At 43.8% G+C, this 23,780-nt stretch overlaps 1 protein-coding gene across 4 annotated transcripts in view; it reads left to right on the top strand.

The window, feature by feature from the left end:
- Positions 1-13,526: 13,526 nt before the first annotated feature.
- The window catches only part of nfrkb (nuclear factor related to kappaB binding protein), a 111,300-nt gene continuing 101,046 nt past the window's right edge, over positions 13,527-23,780 (top strand). For all 4 annotated transcript variants that reach the window (XM_048562385.2, XM_048562386.2, XM_048562387.2 and 1 more), the window contains exons 1-2: positions 13,527-13,629; positions 19,336-19,485. In XM_048562385.2, the coding sequence (XP_048418342.1) occupies positions 19,351-19,485 (135 nt within the window). In that variant the 5' untranslated portion in view covers positions 13,527-13,629; positions 19,336-19,350. The remainder of the gene's footprint in view (positions 13,630-19,335; positions 19,486-23,780) is intronic.

Genomic DNA, 23,780 nt, shown 5'->3' with positions numbered 1-23,780 from the left:
ACAAGTTGTTGGGATTGACTTATTCTTGAACATTTCACCACCTGAAACCTTGAGATGTCAAACTGAACCAGTCACAGGGCACATTGTCAGTTATTTCTCTTCTGCCTGAAACCAACAGGGTCTGAACATTGTGTTGAAGAAATTTGATCTTGGGGCTTAAACTGCAGCCAATGTTTAACTGTTTGTGTATTGTCACTGATTCGAAGGAACAGGAACAATACTACAAACCATACGCTGTTTTATCAGACAGATCTTTGCAGCCTGTAATTCACTCTTGTCTGGTGTTTCGTCTTCGTGTTCCGTCTGCACAATCCTTTTCAGTCCCACAGGGAAATGCACATCAAGTATTTCACTTTGCTGGATTTCAAAAACTTATATTAATAATGGAGGCTGAGCCAACAAAGGATGGATCGGGAAGGCTGACCAAATGTTTAGTCACAGAAATGAGACCTAAGGAAAGTCTTAAAGAGGAGAGGTTGGAGGACCGAATTCCTGTGTCGGATCTAAATGACTGAAGATATATCTGCCATTGCTGGGGTAAAAGGAAGCCAGGTTGGAGGAGGACACAGATGTAGAGGGCATTGATATGGAAGGAAGTTGATGGTTTGAATTTCAAATGATGGAAGGACCAGGATTTGGTGTAAGTTACTGAGGACAGTGGTTGTGAAAGAGTCCAATTTGGATAAAATGTGGCTTGCTGACTTTCTGGAGAATGGAAGTTCAGAGATGATTAAGGTGTCTAAAGGTTTTCATGCTGGATGAGTTAAAATCAGCGGGGAAAGGTGAAGTTCGGCACTCTCTTCAGTGGACAGTGTTAGTGAAGCAGGATTAGAAACTCAGGCTCGACCGAAACAAACAAGGTTTGTCTTGAGACAGTGGCCAGGAAGGGACCCAATTTTATAGCCAGTAGTTTATAGATGAGCCTTTGACTCTGTCTTTACTTTTTTATTTCAGTTGTGCAATTTTGTCTGCTCATTTGGCCCAAAATTCGAGTAGCAGCTAAGCAGAGTGGCCAATAATCTAGATGTGAGCCTAGACAATGAATGTTGGCCAGAATCTTCATGAATTACTATTGACACATTCTGTCATCGTGTGATCTCGACACAAGTAAATCCCTTTAATAATCATAAAAAGAAAAAGGTACATGACATCAAAGCTATAACAAACATTCAGAATTTAACTGATGTATCTGTTTTACATCAGCAGACACTTTTTAAAAAAAACAAAAGATTTTAATGAAAGTCAGTCCTGATACCAAGATGGGCTTAACCCAAGAGTGAGGATTTGGCCTATTGTTTCCATGCTGCTGGTTACACAAGTGCAGTTTTCCTTATGTCTTAGGGTCAGTTGGCTCTAGCTATCGGGTCACTATCACATCCCTAACACCTTGAAGTCAGTGGCTTGGGGCCAGAGTCAGTGTCTTCAAATTGACTGTACTCATAATTCAGAATATCCTCTCGCCCCTCCCTTTCATCTGACACTTTGTCCATATCTAGGGAAGAATGTAAGATGTGGTGAAATCTTACCGACTTCCTTCACGCAGGGAAACACTGCTGAAAAGAGCAGGAGATGTGGTCTGAAATGGGTGTGTTTCAATGCGAGAAGTATAATAGGCAAGGAAGATGAACTCAGAGCATTGGTTAGTACTTGGAATTATGACATTATTGCGATTCAGAGACTTGCCTAAAAGAGAGACAAGCCTGACTGTGAAATGTCCCAGAATTTACATGTTTCAGGTGTGATAGAAGGAGATAAAAGGAGAGGGTGAGTGATATTACTAGTAAACGAGTATCTTACAGCTGTACTGAGGGACGATACATCAGAGGACTCATACAAGTGAGACAATATAGGTAGAACTCAGGAATAGGAAAGGTGAAATCACAGTGTTGGGGGTATACTACAGGCCTCCCAACAGCCAGTGGGAGACAGAGGAGACAATATGTAGATAGATTTTAGAAAGATGTAGAAACAGCAGGGTTGTTGTGATAGGTGATTTTAATTTCTATATTTAGTGGGATTTATCGTGTGCTAGGAGCTTGCATGGAGCAGAATTTGCAAGGACCATTCAGGAGAGTTTCTGACACAATGTGTAAACAGTCTGACCAGGGAAGGGGTTATACTGGACCTGGTTTTGGGAAATGAGAGCGGCCAAGTGAGTGAAGTTTCAGTGGGGGAGCATTTTGAGAATAATTACCATAATACTGTGAGTTTTAAGACAGTCATGGATAGGGATAACAGCAGTCCTTGGGTGAAGTTGTTAAACTGGCAAACTACAACAATATTAGGCAGGATAACAAAGTGTGAAGCTGGATGAACACAGCAGGCCAAGCATGGAGAATATTGATTGGAGGTGACTGTTTGAGAGTTAATCTACATCAGACATGTGGGAATGTTTCAAACAGAACTTGTTAAAAGTTCAGGAGCAGCATGTTCCTGTGAAAATGAAGGATACGTGTGGCAAATTACAGGAAACTGGGGTGACCAGGGATGTTATGACATTGATCAAAAAGAAAAAGGAAGCAAATGTAAGGTCTAGGAGAATGGGAATGGACAAAGCCCGAAAAACATATAAAGACAGTAGGAAAGATCTTAACCAAGGAATTAGAAGAGTTAAAAAGGGTCATGAAAAGCCATTAGCAAATAGGATTAAGGATAATCTGAATGCTTTTTATACATGTATAAGAAGCAAGAAGGAAACCAGGGAAAGGTTTGGCCCACTCAAGGACAAATGAGGGAATCTGTGTGGAGCCAGAAGAGGCAGGTCATGACTTAAATGAATACTTTTGTGTCAGTATTCATCAAAGAGAAGGAACTGGTGTTGGATGATCGCAGGAAAGGGAGTGTCAAGTTCTAAGCCAAGTTGATATTAAAAAGGAAAAGGTGTTGCATGTCTTAAAAAGCTCCTCCAAATCTTCCGATTCCCTGGTCCTCAACACCACCTCTTCACCATGGCTGTTCAGTCCCTCTACACTTGCAATCTCCATCCAGGTAGCCTAAAAGCCCTCTGTTTCTTCCTTTCCCGCAGGCCTGACCAGTCCCCTCCACCCTTATCTGCTTAACAGAACTCAGCCTTACCCATCACAACTCTCCTTCAATTGCTCTCACTTCCTACAGACAAAATGGGTGGCCATAGGTATCCACATGGGCCCAAGTCATGCCTGCCTCTTTGTAGGATATGTGGAACAGTCCGTCTTTGATAGATACACTGACCCCATTCCCCACCTTTTCCTCCATTACATCGATGGCTGTATCAGCGCCGCCTTGGGCTCCCATGAGGAGCTTGAACAGTTCATCCATTTTACTAACACCTTCCACTCCAACCTTAAGTTGACCTGGACCAATTCTGATACCTCTGTCTCCTTCCTGGACCTCTGTCTCCATCTCTGGTAACCACCTGGAAACACAGTAGTCGAAAATGCCCTCGACCACATCTCTCGCGTTTCCCACACCTCCTCCCTGCAATAACAACAAAGACAGAATTCCCCTTGTCCTCACATATCACCCCATTAGCCTCCAGGTTCAATGAAACATTCTCTGCCACTTTTGCTACATACAATCTGACCCCCACCACCAGGGACATATTTCCGTCCCCACCCTTATCTGCCTACCAGAGGGCCCGCTCTCTCCATGACTCCCTCATCCGTTCCACACTCCCTAATAGCCCCACCCACCCTCGGCAGTTTTCCGTGCAACCGTAGGAAGTGCTATACCTGCCCCTACACCTCCCCCCTCACCTCCACTGCAGGCCCCAAGAAAACCATCCACATCAAACAGATGTTCACCTGCACATCTGCTAATGCAGTATACTGTACCCACTGTTCCAGATATGGCCTCCTTTACATCGGATGCTTGGAGACCACTTTGTCCATGCTAGGTTTGTTACAAATGACAATGCCTCTCAGTTGTGAACCACTTCAACTCTCCCTCCCACTCCTTGGATGACATGTCCATCCTGGGCCTCCTCCAGTGTCACAATGATGCCACCTGAAGGCTGGAGGAACAGCATTTCATATTCCGCTTGGGGACCCTGCACGCCAATGGTCGCAATGGACTTCACAAGCTTCAAAATCTCCCCACCCAGACCTCATTCCAAGACCTCATTCTTGTCCCTGCTTCATTGACCTGTCTGTCTCTTCTCCCACCTATCGCTCCTCACTGACCGACCCCCATCCCCACTTCCTACCTACTAGCCTCATCCCCACCTCCTTGACCTGTCCGTCTTTTCTCCCACCTACCCGCCCCTCCCTCCTCACTGACCAACCCCCATCCTATGTCCTACCTGAACTCATCTTTATGGACTTCATCCCCGCCTCTTTGACCTGCCCATCTCCTCTCCACCTATCTGCTCCTCTATCCACCTTCAATAATCGCCTCCCCCCCTCTCTATTCATTTCAGAGCCCCCTTTGGCCTGCCCCCCTGCCCTCCCATTTCTGAAGAAGGGTCCAGACCTGAAACATCAGCTTTCCTGCTCCTCTGATGCTGCCTGGCCTGCTGTGTTCATCCAGCTCCACACCTTGTTATCTAAGCTAGATAAGTACCCAGGTTGTGATGGGATCTATCTCAGAATATTGAGGGAGGCAAGAGACCAAATTGCTGGAGCATTGACAGACATCTTTGTATCCACTTTGGCCACAGGTGAGGTTCCAGAAGACCGGAGAATAGCCAATATTGTCCCATTATTTAAGAATGGTAACAGGGATAATCCTGGAACTTACACGCCTGCAAGCCTCACGTTGGTGTTAGGGAAATTATTGGGAAAGATTCTCAGGAACAAGATCTATACACCTTTGGACACAGGTGGACTTATTAGTGATAGACAGTATGGTTTTGTGCTGGGGAGATTGAGGTTTTTTTGAGGAGATGATGAAGATGATTGAGTGAAAATTGTTTGATGTTGTCCACATGGACTTCAGTAAAGCCCTTGACAAGGTCCATCTTGGCAGACTGGTACAAAAAGTGAAGTCACGTGGTATCAGGGGTGTCCTGGCAAGATGGATACAGAGCAGTCTTAGTCATAGCGGACACAGGGTAGTGGTGGAAGGATGCTTTTCAGAATAGAGGGGAGTGTTTAGTGATTAGATTCCCTACAGTGTGGAAACAGGCCCTTTAGCTGCCACGCTGCCCTTTGGCGCATCCCACCCAGACACATCCCCCTTTAACCCGCACACCCCTGAACACTACGGGCAATTTAGCATGGCCAATCCACTTAGCCTGCACATCTTTGGATCGTGGGAGGAAACCAGAGCACCCGGAGGAAACCCACGCAGACACGGTAAGAATGTGCAAACTCTGCACAGACAGTTACCTGAGGCTGGAATCAAACCCGGGTCCCTGGTGCTGTGAGGCTGCAGTACTAACCACTGTGCCGCCCCTGTGATGTTCCACAGGGATGAGTGCTGGACCCACAGCTGTTTGTAGTCTACATGACTGATTTGGAGGAAAATATAACTGGTCTAATTAGTAAATTTGTTGATGAGAGAAAGATTGGTGGAGTTGTGGATAGTGAGGAGAATTGTCAAAGGATAAAGTGAAATACAGATCAGTCGGAGGCATGGGCAGAAAAATGTCAGATGGAGTTTAGTCTGGACAAGTGTGACGTGATGCTTTTTGGAAGGTCAAGAGCAGTTGGAAATGATACAGTGAATGGCAAAACTCTGATATGCTGAGCATTTGTGTGTGCAGGACCACAGATCACTAAAGGTGGCAATGCAGGTAGATAAGGTAGTAAAAATGGCCTACAGGCACACTTACCTTTCATTGGAAGGGGCATTGAGTAGAAGGATAGACAAGCTATGCTGTGGCTTTAAAGAAATTTACTTAGGCTTGGAATATTGCATACAGTTCTGGCCCCTGTACTACCAGAAGGATGTGGATGCTTTGGACAGGGTACAGAAAAGGTGTTTCAGGATGTTATATGAAGAAAGGTAGGGATAGACTGGGTTTGTTTTCACTGGAGTGTGGGAGGTTGTGAGGTGACCTGATAGAAGTTTATTTTATTGGGAAAGGTATGGATAGAGTGGAAAGTATGAGGCTTTTTCCCAGGGTAGAGGAGTCAATTATTAGGGTACACAAGTTCAAGGTGCTGGAATGGGGGGCAGTTTAAGAGAGATGTGCGAGGCAGATTTCCCTTACAAAGGGTGGTGAGTGCCTGGAACGCGCTGTTAGAGGAAGTGGTGGAAGCCGACATAGTAGCAGCATTCAAGAAGCACCTGGACAAATACATGAAGAGGAAGGGAACAGAGGGATATGGATCCTGTAAGGGAAGACCATTTTAGTAGGGAAGGGCAAAATGTGTTGGTGCAGGCTTGGAGGGCTGAAGGGCCTGTTCCTGTGCTGTATTATTCTTTGTTCTTCAGAACCTGAGTTACAAGCCATGTTTCTAGCCTCACTGCAGCACAGCAGCCAGGGTTGTTGAATCTAGAAGTAACAGAGGCACGAGCCAGCCAAATTGTAAATTGGGCAATGTTGTTGACGTGCAGTTAAAATTTTAGTGATGACACAAATGAGGTTAGACAATTACCTTGGGATCAAATCTCACATACAGTCATCAAGGTCTACCAGACAGAGAAAAGGCCTGTCAGCCATTGAGCTTGTACCAAAAACAGCCACCTAACTATTCTAATCCCGTTTTCCAGCACTTGCCCCATAGCCTCGTGTACCTTGGCATCGCAAGTACACATCCAAATACCACTTCAATAGTTTATGAGAGTTTCTGCCTCTCTCACCCTTGCAGGAAGTGTGGCAACTTACTAATTGATCTTCCTGACCAGCCTACCGTAAGGCACCTTATCATATGTTGTAGGAAAGTTCATGTAGGCCCCACCCTCATCATGTAGGCAAAATCCACTGCCCCACCCTCATCATGTAGGCAAAATTCACTGCCCCACCCTCATCAATCATCTTTGTCACTTCGTCAAAAAACTCAAACAAATTTGTGAGACAAGACCTCCCCTGTCTGGAATCATGCTGACTGTCCCAACTAAATCCATTCTCCTCCAAATGTGAGTATATCCCGACTCTAAGAATCTTCTCCAATAATTTCCCTACCACTGATGTCAGGGTCACCAGCCTATAATTTCCTGGATTATCCCCGTTGCCCTTCTTAAACAAAGGAACTAGCGATTCAAGATAATAAAATGTGAGGCTGGATGAACACAGCAGGCCAAGCAGCATCCCAGGAGCACAAAAGCTGACATTTCAGGCCTAGACCCTTCATCAGAGAGGGGGATGGGGTGAGGGTTCTGGAATAAATAGGGAGAGGGGGGGGAGGCGGACCGAAGATGGAGAGAAAAGAAGATAGGAGGAGAGTACAGGTGGGGAGGTAGGGAGGGGATAGGTCAGTCCAGGGAAGATGGACAGGTCAAGGAGGTGGGATGAGGTTAGTAGGTAGGAGACGGAGGTGCGGCTTGGGGTGGGAGTAAGGGATGGGTGAGAGGAAGAACAGGTTAGGGAGGCAGAGACAGGTTGGACTGGTTTTGGGATGCAGTGGGTGGAGGGGAAGAGCTGGGCTGGTTGTGTCGTGCAGTGGGGGGAGGGGACGAACTGGGCTGGTTTTGGGATGTGGTGGGGGAAGGGGAGATTTTGAAGCTGGTGAAGTCCACATCGATTCCATTGGGCCGCAGGGTTCCCAAGCGGAATATGAGTGGCCGTTCCTGCAATCTTCGGGTGGCATCATTGTGGCACTGCAGGAGGCCCATGATGGACATGTCATCTAAAGAATGGGAAGGGGAGTGGAAATGGTTTGCGACTGGGAGGTGCAGTTGTTTATTGCGAACCCAGCGGAGGTGTTCTGCAAAGCGGTCCCCAAGCCTCCGCTTGGTTTCCCCAATGTAGAGGAAGCCACACTGGGTACAGTGGATGCAGTAAACCACATTGGCAGATGTGCAGGTGAACCTCTGCTTAATATGGAAAGTCATCTTGGGGCCTGGGATAGGGGTGAGGGAGGAGGTGTGGGGGCAAGTGTAGTATTTCCTGCGGTTGCGGGGGAAGGTGCCGGGTGTGGTGGGGTTGGAGGGCAGTGTGGAGCGAACAAGGGAGTCACGGAGAGAGTGGTCTCTCCAGAAAGCAGACAAGGGTGGGGATGGAAAAATGTCTTGGGTGGTGGGGTCGGATTGTAGATGGCGGAAGTGTTGGAGGATGATGAGTTGTATCCGGAGGTTGGTGGGGTGGTGTGTGAGAACGAGGGGGATCCTCTTTGGGTGGTTGTGGCGGGGGCGGGGTGTGAGGGATGACTAGCGATTCATCTGTCTTCTGGACGTGTCTGAGGTCTCTGTCAAAGCCCACCTATCTTCTCCCTTGTCTCTCTCAGAATCTTGGGATAGACCCTTTCAGGCCCCGGGAATTTATTTGCCTTAATGTCTTTTCATTCCTCCTCCTCCTCCTCAATATCAACATGCCTGAGAATATCAATGTACCTTCCCTAATCTTACCATAGAGTCATACAGCACAAAAACTCATCCGCGCCAACCAGATATCCCAATCTGACATTGTCACATTTGCCAGCATTTGGCCCATATCCCTCTGAACCCTTTCTATTCATATACTCATACAGATGCCTTTTAAATGTTGTAATTGTACCAGCTTCCACCACTTCCTCTAGTAGCTTGTTCCATACCCACACCACCATCTGCACAAAAAAGTTATCCCTCAGGTCCTTATTTAATCTCTTTTAAACCTGTGCCTTCTCATTCTGGACACCCCCACACTAAGAAAAAGACCTTGGCTATTAATCCTATCCATGCCCCTCATGATTTTATAAACCTCTATAGGTCATCCATGTCTTTCTCCTTGATGAATGCTGATGCAAATTTTTTGTTAAGGACCTCACCCACTTCCTCTGGCTCCATGCTTTAATTCCCTCTTTTGTGTGGACCGACCCTGATCATAGTTTCCCTCTTGCTTGTAATATACAGATAAAATGCCTTGGGATTCTTCTTAATCCGACTTGCCAAGGACATTTCATGGCCGTTCTAACTCTGAATTTCTTGTTTAAGTTTGTTTCTGCTTCCTTTGTAATCTTCAAGGGCTTTGGTTGATTTCTGTTCCCTAAACTTCAACATATACATCCTCTTTATGTTTGACAAAACTTTCAATATCCCTCATTATCCAAGGTTCTTGCATCTTGCCATCGTTACCATTGATTGTCACAGGAACACACTAGTCCTGAACTCCAGCAAATTGTCTTATAAAAGACTCCTGCATGTCAGATGTGGATTTACCCTCAAATAGCTGCTCCCAATCTAATTTCTCCAGTTCTTGACTGATACTGTGATTAGCCTTTCACCAGTTTTGAACTTTCATCTCAGGATCAGTTATCCTTATCCATAATGAGCTTAAAACTTACAGAATTATGATCACTGTTCCCAAAATTCTCCCCTACTGAAACTTTGATCACTTGGGCAGCGTCATTCCTCAAACAATGTCTAATGTGGCCCTTAACATATTTGGATTATTTACATATTGTTTAAGGGAACTGTCCTGCATACACCTAATAAATTCTACCCCATCTAAGCCCCTGGCACTAATGGAGTCCCAGTTAATTTGGGTGAAGTTAAAATCACTACTAGAATAATTCTGTTGTCTTTACATCTTTCTATGATTGGCTTACGTTATCTGTTCCTCCATCTCCTGCTAGCTGTTTCGAGGCCAATAGTGCAACCCCATTATAGTGATTGCACCTGTCTTATTCCTAAATTCTACCCATGATGCTTCATTGGACGATCCCTCCAAGATGTCCTCCCTTAGTACAATTGTGAAATTTTTCTTCATTCCTTTGATATCACTCTTTATCAAGCCTAAAATATCTAAACCCTGGAGTGTGGAACTGCCAGTTCTGCCGTTCTCTCAACCCTGTTTCTATAATGGCTGCAACATTGTGGTTCCATGTACTAATCCAGGTTCTAAGTTCATCTGCCTTAACTCTTAGACACCTTCACACTTCTGGTCCCACTGTGTTAGTTAACCTGGCCCTGCTTGTTCTTCCTATTAGACTTACTTGGCTTAACCGTTACCTTCACCTCAATCACTCCACATGCTGACTCACTGCTCAGGTTTGCCTCTCCTGCTCTGACTGACCCTAGTCTCACTGACTGTCCTGAGTCCTGTTCTGACTGACCTCTGTGCAAGCCTGGGTCCTCAGGTTTTTATCCAGAAGCTCCTTGTTGCTTACTCCCATGTTTGCTCAACTCCCACCGCAGTTTTGACTCACCTCATCACAATTTCATCTCTTCTGGTAGCGCATGTAGGCGTTGCCCTTGTCTGTTTGGATGCAAGTAATCATGGGTGTGGAAGGTGTTGTCTGAGGATCTTGGTGTATTTCTGCAGTGCATCTCAGAGATTGTACACACTTGCTACTGAACGTTATTGGCATTGGGAGTGGATGTGGTGCCAATCAAGCAGCTGCTTTGTGCTGGATGGTGTCAAGCTTCTTGAGTGTTGTTAGAGCTGCACCCATCCAGGCAAGTGGGGTGTTCTCTATCACACTCCTGACTTGTGTCTTGTAGATGGTGAACAGGCATTTGGGATTGACAAGGAGACCGTGAGAATCTTTTCCCCATAGTAGCATGTCTAAGACCAGAGAGCATAAGTTTAAGGTGAGGAATAAGTAATTTCAAGGGGACCTGAGGAAACATTTTTCACCCAAAGGGTTTTAGAAATAGGGAAAGTACTGCCTTAGCAGGTGGTGGAGGCGGTACTCTTACAATATTGCATCTGGACCAGTGGTTTAAACACCAGTCCACAGTAGGCTATGTACCAATGCTATTTCAACTCTGCAAAGTCTGCCTTACTGATATCTTGGGGTTAGGGCCAAAACTGGGAGTGCTGTCTCACAGTCTAGTCAAGCAACAGCCTGACATAGTCATACTCACAGAATCATACCTTCCATAACATGGCCCAGGCATCACTATCACTATCCCTGGATATATCTTGTCTGACCGGAAGGACAGACCCAGCAGCTGTGTCAGCACAATGGTATACAGTTAGGAAAGAGCCTGGGCAGTCCTCAGCATTGACCCCAGACCCTATGAAGTCTTATTGTTCCAGTTTTAGGTAGGGTATTTCAATGTCCACCATCAAGAGTGGCTCGGCAGCCATTCGTGGTAATCAATGGCCGGGTCCTAAAGGACATAGCTGTTAGTCTGCATCCACAGAGAATGTTAAGGGAACCTACAACAGGGGAAAAAACATACCTGACCTCATCCTCACCAATCTGCCGGCTGCAGGTGCATCTGTCCATAACAGTTTTAGGAAAAGTGACCAACTCACAGTCCTTGTGGAGATGAAGTCCTACCTCGACATGGAAAATACCCCTCATCGTGCTGTGTTGGGAGTATTAACATGCTAAATGGGACAGACTTTGAACAGATCTAGCAATTCAAGACTCAGTATCTATGAGGTGCAATGAGCCAAGAATAGCAGCAGAATTGTACTTAAGCACGATCTGTAACCTCATGGTCTGCATATCCCTCACTCAACCTTATCATCAAGCCAGGGGAGCAACCCTGGTTCAATGGGGAGTGCGGGAGGCCATGCCTAAAAATCGGGTGTCAACCAGGGACACTCAGTCAGTGATGTCATTGCAGTCTTGATTGAAACATGGACAAAAAAGCTTAATTACAGAGATGGGATGACAGTGACAATCTTTGACATCAAAGCTGCATTCGACCTAGTGTAGCATCAAGGAGCCCTAGCAAAACTGGAATCAATGGGTATCGGGGGCAAATTCTCTGGTTGTTAGAGTCATATCTGGCACTCAGTGACAAGTGATTGCTAGAAGTCAGTCATCTCAGCTCCAGGACATCGCTGCAGGAGTTTCTCAGGATAGTGTCCTCGGCCCAACCATCTTCAGCTGCTTCATCAATGACTGTCCCTCCATTATAAGGTCAGAAATGAAGATATTCACTGATGGTTGCACATATTCAGCATCATATGCAACTCCTCAGAAACTGAAGCAATCCATGTTCAAATGCAATGAAATCTGGACAATATCCAGGCTTGGGTTGACACATGCAAGTAACATTTACGCTATACAAATGCCAAGCTATGACCGTCATCAATAAGAGACAATCTAACCATTGCCCCTTGACATTCAATGGTGCTTCCATCACTGAATCCCCCACAATCAACATTCTGGGTGTTACCCTTAACCAGAAACTCAACTGGACTCACCACATAAACATAGCAGCTACCAGAGCAGGTCAGACGTTAGGAATACTATGGAGTGTAACTCAACTCCTGGCCCCTCAAAGCCTGTTTTTTTATCTACAAAGCATTAGTCAGGAGTGTGGTGGGATACTTTCTGTTTGCCTGGGTGGGTGCAGATCCAATAAAACTCAAGAAGCTTGAAATCATCCAGGACAAAGCAGCCACAAAATTGGCACCACATCCACAAACATCCACTCCCCCCACCACCGACGCTCAGTAGCAGCAGTGTGTACTGTCTACAAAATGCGCTGCAGAAATTCACCCAAGATCTTCAGACGGCACCTAACAAGCCCACGACCACTACCATTCAGAAAGGCAAGGGCATCAGGTACATGGGAACACCATCATCTTCAAGTTCCCCTCCAAGCTACTCACCATCCTGACTTGGAAATATATCACCATTCATTCACTGTCTTTGGGTCAAAACCCTGGAATTTCCTCCCTAATGGTATAGTGGGTCAACCTGCAGCAAGTGGACTGCAGGATGAATGTGAGGGCTGTAGATGCATTGAGCTAACTGACCACGGCACTGTTGTATAAGAATTTAAGACAGAAACAGATCAGCTGTAATCACATTTAGTAATGGAACAGGTCCCACTCCTAATTTGCATGTTTGTTGATGACTGGTCATGGAAAAATTAAGAGAGAACTTATCTTTCCTGTGGATGCTCTTGGATTTTAGACACCTTTGGCTGTGAAGTGGCGCCCTTTGTTTTATCGTCCAGTTGTGTGCCTGATTTAGAGCCGTCTCCCTTATTTCGCCTTCTCTGTTTGATGTAACTAAATTAGCATCCTGTCCTTCTTAATCTCCAAATTGCCCTGAGGCCAGATGTCATTCCCTCAGTGCCCTTCACTCAGCTCCTAGTGAGAACAATGTTTTGAGTTGAAGGTTGTCAAAGTGGAGGCAAATGCAAATGTTGGCAGATGCTGCAATATGCTGCAGTTGGTTAATGGATGGGATGCTTTATAAACTACGTATATATATATATGGATAATTACTGGATGGATGATATTGTACTTTATGTTATGGTTAATGGTCTGCACAAGGTGATGTATTGTACATTAGATGTGCTAAATGAAGGTTGTGGTGGGATGCTGAATAAAAGCAGAAGAACTGCGGATGCTCTAAATCAGAATCAAAAATAGAAATTGCTGGAAGAACAGGTCTGGCAGAACAGTTCTGAGGAAGGGTCGCTGGACCCGAAGTTTTAACTTTACTTTCTCTTCACAGATGCTGCCAGACCTGCTGCTCCTGTTGCCTGCACAGGCTGCAATGGGTCGGATATTCTGGCCGGAACCAATCTTCAGGACGGAATGCAGACGCGGTTCGTCCGGGCGTGCAGTGGAACGCAGTAGCTTCCGGTCCGTCAGATGCGACTGTCCCCCCATCAGATACGTCTGCCTGAGAAAGAAGAGCCGGCTAGGTAAGGGGGAAGTAGGGATGGGGAACCCCGGGGGGAGATAGAGAAAAGCTGTGGCGGCGGGAGTACGGGCAGTAGTGAAAGGCTGAGGGGAGTGGGAGGTTTGGGTAGGGCAGTGAGGGTACAGATTTGGGGTGAGGGGACGGGAGTGGGGAAAGGCTGATGGGTGCTGAAGGAAGCTGAAGTAGAAGGCGGCTGCTGTTTGTTTTAAAAAGACTGAATGCCACCTGGATGAAGATCACAGTCTGAGGGTGAGGTGGACAGAGAATGGAACCGTTTCCGTCCCACACCCAGCTATACCTATCCTCACCTGGGGAGTTGCAGAGAGTGTGTTTGTCACTGGGCTAGTAATGCAGAGATCCAAGTCTCATGTCAGTAGGGACCATTTCAAAGGGTGAAATTTGAAATCAGGAAAGACCGTCTACAAATCTAGTCTATTGGTGACCATGTAACAATTGCCAATTGTTGTTCAAACCTTTCTGGTTCACTAATGCCCCTCTCGGGAATGAAATCTCGCTCCTTAACTGATTTAGGCCTACATGCAACTTCAGACCCATGGGAACTTGGTTGAATCTTAACATCCTCTGAAATTGCCAAGTAAATCACTCAATTCAGTCTATCATTGAAACCAGCCTTCCTTCCGTAGACACACTCTGCTGCCTCGGGAAAGCCGTAACTTTCATAATCAAAGATTCCTCCCAGATGGCATACACTATCTTCCACACTCTTCCATAAGGCAGAAGATTGAAAAAAATGTGAAAACACGTATGAACAGATTTGAAAACAGCTTATTTCCTGCTGTTATCAGACTTATGAACTGACCTTTTATATTTCAGTTGATCTTTCTGCACCTTCTCTGTAGCTGTAACACTACGTTCTGCATTCTGTTCTGTTGCTTTTGTAAGGTATGATTTATCTGCTTAGCATGCGTAATAATACTTTTCACTGTATTTCGGTACATGTGGCAATAACCAAATCAAAAGAAAACATGGCAACTAGGGATGGGCAACAACTGCTATCGTTGCCTGTGATGCCAATATCCCACACAAGAATTAAAAAGAAACACATCATCTTTCAAATTATTAACACTTGTCTCTTAGTTAGAAACAATTCACATCCCAGAGTAATAAAAAGGTCCTAAGGCCGAAGAGCCTCATTTGCCTGTTTTGGACCCAAGCTTCAACCATCTTCAAGTACGCTTAGTGCATGGCAATGTCACTGAGTTAGAAAATATGTCAGTTCATGTCCTCTCCAGAGATTTGACAATAAAAACTTGACTGACACTCCGCCGGTGTACCAAAGGAATATTCCGCTGTAGGAAGTGAGACATTAGAGGTATCGACACAGAGACACCATTTGCCCTGTTGGGTAGTTGTGAAAGATCCCGTGATATATTGCATGAAGATCGGAGAATTTCTTCCTGGTCTCCTGGCCAATAATAATTTCTGAACCAACATTACTGAAAACAAAAAAAAGGTCATCATTCATTGTATTGCAGATCCTTCACATTTTTCTTTGTTCATTCAAGAGACAGGCTGTTGAATTTTTTTGAAGTGTATTCATCAAGACAGATGCATGAATACTAGACTTTCAAAGAGAACATTAATTTATCTGAATAAGATACAGGGTGCTGATTCATTGACGAGTGAACACTGATAAGCATGCCATTACTATGAGTTCAACTGCGTGTCTAGCTCGATATTTTAGAGCACAGCTGGATCAGCCACTTCACTGTGGGCCTGAAATCATCTATCAGCTAGATGAGGAATTCAGGTTTCTTCCCAAACAAGAACCAGTTACAACAGTCTGCTTCCTGTTGTTTTAATTTAAATAACCTAAATCTTCCAGATAGTGTGAACACAGAACACAGAACAGTACAGCACAGAACAGGCCCTTCAGCCCACAATGTTGTGCCGACCATTGATCCTCATGTATGCACCCTCAAATTTCTGTGACCATATACATGTCCAGCAGTCTCTTAAATGACCCCAATGACCTTGCTTCCACAACTGCTGCTGGCAACGCATTCCATGCTCTCACAACTCTCTGCGTAAAGAACCTGCCTCTGACATCCCCTCTATACTTTCCACCAACCAGCTTAAAACTATGACCCCTCGTGCTAGCCATTTCTGTGTGGTGCGATTTGAACTCATTGCTTCAGATCATTCATCTAGGCCTCTGTGTTATTAATTCAGTATCCAAACATATGCGATACTTTATCTTTGCTGCAGAGTTTCCTACAAAACAGAAATGATTAAGCTTCAAGAAAGCTCAATTGACCATGAAGCAGTCTCCTGGAATGAATAGCGCCATACAATTTCAACACGGGGTTAGTTAGCTCAGTTGGCTGGATGGATAGTTTGTGATGTAGAGTGTTGCCAACAGCGAAGCTTCAATTTCCACAATGTCCATGAAGGTTGCACCTTCTGAACCTCACCCCTTGTCTGAAGTGTGGTGATCCTTGGTTTAATCATTTCTGTCTAATGAAGTAGCAGCCCTATGGTCCAGTAGGACTATGGCAACTTTTTATAATATCAATTCTTTTAAGAATTATTACATTTCTCAAAGTTCTGTAACCTCACTGTTCACACATTCATGTGAATCTCCCATGTGATATTATCTGAGAAGTTCCTATCGGCAGCATCATTGATCACAAGGAAAGATTGGGATTCAGCATGAAATTATCGCTTCCCTGCATAATGCTGGGGAGTGGGACAAAACAGCAGCTCCCTGAGTCTGAATCTTGTCTTGTGCTCTACTGAGGCAATGAAATAAAACTCAGTCTTTAACACGAGAAATAGGAATAGAGGAAGACCGTTTGATTTGAATTGAATTGAATTGAATCATCTGAATACCTATGATATTAATGTAAAAATACAGTGAGAAGTGTGTACCTTTGTCATACATACATGGCGCCAGTCACGTTAATTTAGAATAAGATAAAAAGATAACTTAAGAGAGTCCAACTTTCTGTTCCACTGCTGCAGTCCCATCAGGGCTATCCAACCCTCGTCATTCCCCTGCCAGAGTCCCACCCCGGGCTTTCCAGCCCTCACTGTGCCTCCACTAGAGCCCTTCTCATGGCTTTCCATCAAGTATGTTCCATTTTTCAATATGATTATGGTTAATCTTGGGCTTCAACTACACTTTCCCTTGATTTGCTGAATGACCAGAAATCTGTTGATCTCAGCCTGAAATGCATCTCACAACAGACTTTCCCCAACTCTCAGGTAGATAATTCTAAAGATTCACTGCACTATGGGAGAATAAGTCTCCCATCTCAGTTCTAAATGACTGGCCTCTTCTCCAGAAACTGTGTCTTCGTGTCCTAGGTTCTCCGGGAAACAACATCCCAGAATCCACCCTGTCAAATTCTTTCAACATCTTGCAGAAAACCGACTCTTGTTCTTCTAAAATCATTGAACGTGTGCAAAGTTAGATTTGGGTACCACATTATACTGTTATGGACCAGATGAAACCCTCTCAAAATAAATCATGAAAGTAGTCTAGACCCTAATGTTTTAATTTTAATTAAAGGTGAGTGTGAAGCAGTGTTGCAGATTTTATTTGGTTGTTCCATCACTAGGTTTGAAGCAAAACACACTTTATTTTTATAGATCTGTTAAAATACAAGCAAAAGAGAAGAATTGGCATAACTTTAGGTCTGTTGAAATACTTGGTACTTTCCAGAATGATTCTAGGAATGAAAAGCTGCAGTTATGAGAATACATACCAGAAATTGTGTTTGTTATCCCTTGAGAGAAGAAGGCTGACAGGAGCTCTGATTGAGGTGTTCAAAATCATGGGTAGTCTGGTTCGAGTAGCTGGGTAGAAGCTGTTTCTGCTTGTTAAAGAAACAAGAATGAGAGCGCATTGATATGAAATGACATACGAACAAAGCAAGGGTCATATAATTATTTTGCACAGTGAGTAATTAGGATATGGAATGAACTGCCTGGAAATGTGATAGAGGGAGGTTCAATTAAGGCATTCCAGAGGGTATTAGATGGTTATTTGGATACTAATGGTGCATGGGAATATAGGGAAAAGGTGGGGGATTGGCTTTAGATAATAGAACTGGTTTTGTTTTGATGAGCCAAATGGCCTCTTTCTGCATTGTAATAATTCTGATTCTAAATTGTAGGGAATGTAGACCTGATTGCTCAGCCTGTCATTGTGTGATGGCGCTCTCATCCTAGAGGCAAAACCCTTGTTGTACTGCTTCCAGGGTATATCCATTCTTGAATATAGATATCAAAAGTGCATGTGGTACTCTAAGTGTGATCTCACCAAAGACCTTGACAGATATGGCAAGATTTCTTTACTCTGTACTCAAATTGCAATGCCGAATGTACTTATGTACAAGTACACCTACGTCTTTCTGAATGTCAACATTTAAAGTTTTCATGGCTTTTTAAACGAATAATTTTTCCTGTTTTTATAACTAATGAATAACTTCATGCTTCCATCTTCCCCCGTTACCTTGTTGTCCACCCATTTAACCAGTTTGTTTGCATCCTCTTTGTGTCATTACAGCTTAGCTTCCTGTAAGGTTTGTATCAGCAAACTTAGATACTTTACTCACCATATTTTTATAGAAATTGTTAATATAGACCAATAAAGCATCTCAGTTTGCATGCAGTTGATAATAATATGCAAAGATCATAGAGTGATTGAAGAGAGCATGGAATGCATGTTACAGCCACAAAGAGGGTGCACAACAAAGCGGGATCAACATTAAACTTGAAATTTGAGAGGTCCATTCAGAAGTCGAATAACAAAAGGGTAGAAGCTGTTCTTGTACCTGCTGATATGTGTGTTTAAGCTTTTGTATCTTCTGCGTTGAAAGAGATGATAACCAGGGCAGGAGGAGTCTTCGATGATGTTAGCTGCTGTTCCGCTGTAACTGAAAGTGTAGATGGAGTCAATGGACAGAGGTTGGCTTGTGTGATGGCCTAGTCTGTGTTCACAACTTTCTGTAGTTTCTTACAGTCCTGGGCAGAGTTGCCATTACCAAACTGTGATGCATCTAGGTAGAATGCTTTATATGGTGCATCTGTAAAAGTTGGTAAGGGTCCTTATGGACATGTTGAGCTTTCTTAGCCTCCCGAGGAATTGGAGGAGTTGTCACTTCTCGACCATCACATCAGCATGGGTGGACCAGGGCAGATTATTGGTGATCATTGCTTGTAGGAACTTGAAGCTCTCGACCATCTCCACCTCTGCTCCATTGATGTAGATAGGGGTGTGCTGTCTTTCTTGCTTCCTGAAGTTGATGATCAGCTTATTTTTCTGATATTGAGGAAGAGATTGTTATCTTTGCATCATATCATCAAGTACTATATCTCTTTCCTGTATGCTGTTTCATCATTGTTTGATATCTGGCTTACAATTTGTCAGCGAACTTGTAGAAGGAGTTCAGGTGGAATTTGGCCACACAGTCATAGGTGTACTGGAAGTACGGTATGGAGCTGAGTACACATGCTTGCGGGACGCCAGTTTTGAGGATTGTTGTGGAGGAGCAGCTGTTGCCTGTCTTCACTGAGTGTGGTATGTGGGCCAGGAAGTTTAAGGATCCATTTGCAGAGGGCAGAGCGGAGACCTAGGTCTTTGATGTTAACAGTGGTGAATCTTTAAGATGTTTTCTTTGCTGTATCATTACTAATCTGACTCTTAATGCTCCTGCTTCCTTGCCCCATGTTTCTTCAGGTTGAATAAATTGGAATGGACTGCCTGGATAATATGCTGACAGACCCTTTGGTACTGGGATCTGCTGCTGAGGTTAATGGTGCCGGCATCATGGAGGAGTGTTTACTTGGTGGAACCAGGGTCAGTCTTCCAGAGGATCTGCTGGAGGATGTGAGTATGGTGGCACTTAGCCTCAGGACACATATCATCGGAATAATAATAACGCTTTAAACTCTGCACACAGCTTTAAATTGCACAATGCCCTCCCTCTTGGGGCCGCTTATATTTTTTTCATATACGCACTTCTTTTTGTCACAAAATCCTAGCGGTTGATGACTTGTGTCCATTTATTTAATGTTAAAAATATCCTTTTGCCCCAGCATTTGATTTGAAACCTTTTCTCGTTACATTTACAGTGGCTCAAGAGGAATGATTATTTACAAAGCATTCAATGGATTTATTAACTTCAGAATCTCAATTTAAATATTTAATAAATAGAATCCCATATCCCTTGCCTCTAAAAGATCTTGTGCTTCGGCAACTGAAGTAGTTTTAACATTTTTAAAAAAATTTGTTAGCTTTCAAAGCTAAAGTGCAATGCTTTGCATCATCATTTATCAGAAATGTTCTGAAAGCAGCTGCAATCAAATACCCATTAGGCAAAGATTAGCATGTGAAAAACAGAAGTCACTAGTTTTGTGTTCTTTCAGTCAACTAAGGATAGGAACTTAATACAAGCTTTTTTATGTTTTAATTTCATAGTCCTAGTGTCATACAACATGCAAATAGGACTTTGGCTCACCATGTCTGTGCCAACCAACAAACACCAAAGTACGCTCATCCCATTTTCCTGCAGTTGGTCCATAATCTAATACGCCCTGGCATTTGTCGTGGTCATCCAGATGTTTCTCAAATGTTGTGAGAGTAACTACTTCCACCACCTTCTCAGGCAGCGTGTTCCAAATTTCTGCCATTATCCAGGTGAAAAAAATGTATCCTCATCTCTCTAAACCACTTACTCCTCATTTTTAAGTTATGTCTTCTGGCCCCAGATATGTTTGCCATGGGGAAGAGATTCCACGCTCTGCCTGATTTATGCCTTCCATAATTTTGAATATCTCAATCAGAACCCTCCCCCTCAGCCTCTCCTGCTCCAAGGAAAGCAAGCCCAGCTATCCAAGTCATTCCAGGAAACATCCTGCTGAAACTGCTCTGCATCCTCTCCAGTGCAATCACATCCTTCCAATAGTGGCAGCCAGAACTAAACAGAGTGTTCTGTCTGCAGCCGAACCAATGTTTTCTCAAAACATTCTCAACTTTGTGAATGTCATCTCACTAAGAAACTGCAGCACATCAGAGCTAACCTTTCACTCAGTCTGAATATCTGATCAGATTCAACAGTTGGCCTGTTTCTTCATTAGATCTAACATCATTGTTCTGTGATAACCTGGTATAATTAACCACCAATGAGAATTACACTCACCGAATTGGGTGTTTGATTTTAAGTTATATCAGATCCACTCTACAAAATACTTCAACCATCCTATTGTATTTGAAAGCCCCACAAAACTTAATCCCAGTTCCAAACCTTACTTTAATGACATGAATAGTACATCTCTCAGATTCCATCTAAGAAATCATCAACATATCTGATGATGCCTGAAAGCTTTCCTCTATGCCATCAATAAACTATTGTGGGAATCTGTTTGCAATTGATTTCAACAAAACTGATCTCAGCAAAATGTTCCACTTCCTGGAAACATTATTCAAACATGGACAATTTTTTGTAATCTCTGTAGTTTTCCTTCTGCATCTGCTGTCTCTGGCGAATTTTGGAAGCACTTTTCTCTGAAAAATATCATTCTGCAGAGTAGCAGTTTTTGTGTTGATTGACTTACACTGCCATGAATGTGGCCAAGAGCGCTAAAATTTATGATTACTTTGCCAGCTCAAAGTGCCCAATCTAGCTTCAATATCACCCAATTGTTCCTTTTCAAGCCCCTTGTGATTAACCTTACTTTAACTTTACATAGAAATAGCTGGAGAAGCTCAGCAGGTTTGGCACCATCTGTGGAGGGAGAGCAGAGTCAGCATTTTGAGTGTAGTGATCATTCCTCAGAACTCGTAGCTTGGAAAAGGTTGGTATATTTACATAAACGACTTGGCTGAGCATTTAGGAAGCACGGTGACTTTGTTTGCAGATGATGCCAAAATTGTTGGTATATTGGAGAGTGAAGAAGATTATCTAAGATTACAAAGGGAACTTGACCACTTGGACCAGTGGACTTGAGGGGTGGAGGATGGAGTTTAATTTGGATAAACGCGAGGTGTTGCTTTGTGGTAAAATGAACAAGGGCAGATCTAATACAATTAATAGTAGGGCCCTGGGGAGTAAAGCAGAGAGACCTAGAAGTACAGGTGCATAGTTCTTTTGAAAGTTGCCCCAAGGGTGGACAGAGTAGTTAAAATGATGTTTGGTATACTTGCCTACATTGCTCAGGCTGTTGGGTGTCATGTTGTGGCTGTGCAGCACGTTGGTGAGGCCACTGTTAGAGTACTGTCTACAGTTGTAGTCACCTTCCTATGGGAAGGATATTATTCAGTTGGAGAGAGTTTGGAAAAATTTACATGGATGTTACCAGGACTGGAGGGTTTATAAAGAGAGGCTGGATAGGCTAGGACTTTTTTCCACTGGAGCATGGTAGTTTAAGGGATGACCTTTGTAGAGGTTTATAAAATCATGAGAGGCACAGATAAGATGAATAGCAAAGGTCTTTTCCCTAGGGTAAGGGAGTTCGAAACTAAAGAGCATAAATTTAACGTGAGAGGAGAAAGATTTAAAAGGGAACTGAGGAACAAATTTTTCACACAGTGGTTGGCTCAAATGTAGAATGAATTGCCAGAAAAAATAGTAGATTTGCATACAGTTACAACATTTGAAAGACATTTGGACAAGTACACAAAAAGGAAGGATTTAGAAGGATCTGGGCCAAATGCCCGTAATAGTCCAATAGGATTAGTTTAGTTTGGGAAACTTGGTTGGCATGGACGAGTTGGACCAAAAGGTCTGTTTTTATGCCCTATGTGGACTGCAGAAAGTGTAGCATCTTATTTTCCACCTGAGCACCCTACAGCCTTCAGGACTCAGTATTGAGTTCAATAATTTTAGGGCATGAGCACCTTCTTCCATGTTCTTGTTTAATCCCCCCAATGCCCACACAGAGGGTGAGAGAAAGGGGGAAATAAAGATTTTCAGTAGTTCACAGGCTCAGGATATCCTTGTACTTAGAGCAGTCCTATCATTAGGGAGAGTTTATTTAATTCAAGGACGTTGTACCCCTCTGTCTTACGGTATCTCCCTCACTGCCTCAAAAATCAATATTGTCTCGGGATCTTTAAAAAAGTCCACCTCACAAATTTTGCCAAATGGAAAACTCCCCTGGCGGTTCAACTCCCAGCTAGCCTAAGTTGTGTTTCAGTTTATTGTCCCAAAAAGGAAAAATGTGTGATCTGTTATAAACATCACTTCTGCTTTTCTTCTTTGGGCAAATGATGCTTCGCTTCCACCTCATTAACTGTTCTTTGAGCATTCCTGGGCCTCATGCACCCATTATTGCTTTTACAGTTTTGTTTTCTGCTCAAATAGTCAGAACTGTTAAACATGCTTTCATTACCATTCTGTCTTTAATCCTTCCTTAAGTTGATGCAAGGAGACAGAATGTGTTTCAGTTTACTGTCCCAAAAAGGAAAAATATGTGATCTCTTCTAAACGTCACCCCAGCTTTTCTTTTTGGGGCAAATGATACTTTGCTTCCACCTCAAGGCAGCTTACTTCATCAGGATCATAGAGTCCCTACAGTGCAGGTAGGGGCTATTTGGACCATTGAGTCAGCACCAACCCTCCAGAGAACATCTCACCCAAACCCACTCCCCCACCTTATCCCTGTAACCCTGCATTAACCATGACTAATCTACCTAGCCTACACCCCCTTGGAGACTCTGGTCTGAAATTGTCAAATTGTTGAATCTGGAAGGTAGTAGATTGCCAAAGTGAAAGTAAAGTGCAGCTTGTTATGCCTCAATGGAATAGTGCTGGAGACTGAAGGCATTGTGACAACAAAGTGAAATGACAAGCCATTGGAAGCTGGAAAGTTATGCTTGTGGATTGAACAGAAGTGTTCTACAAAGTGCCACCCAGCGTACATTTGAGGAGACCACACTGAGAGCAGCAAATTCAGTAGATTAAAATGAAAGAGATACGCACAAATCATTCCTCAAGGGAAAGTGAGGCTAAGGAGGTGAAAAAGCATGTATTCGTGTGGGAAATGGACAGGTTGTTGGGGTCATTGAGGAGTGAACCAGAGCATCATGGAGGGAATGGCCCCTTTATAATATTAGGCGGAGGAAGGGGAAGATATGTTGTGGAAACACACGGTAGGGGTTGGGGGGGGAGCGGTGGTAGATAC

This window comes from Stegostoma tigrinum, chromosome 32 (genome assembly GCF_030684315.1).
Source record: "Stegostoma tigrinum isolate sSteTig4 chromosome 32, sSteTig4.hap1, whole genome shotgun sequence".
In the NCBI taxonomy this organism is placed as follows: Eukaryota; Metazoa; Chordata; class Chondrichthyes; order Orectolobiformes; family Stegostomatidae; genus Stegostoma; species Stegostoma tigrinum.
This window is presented reverse-complemented; position numbering and strand designations above follow the sequence as displayed.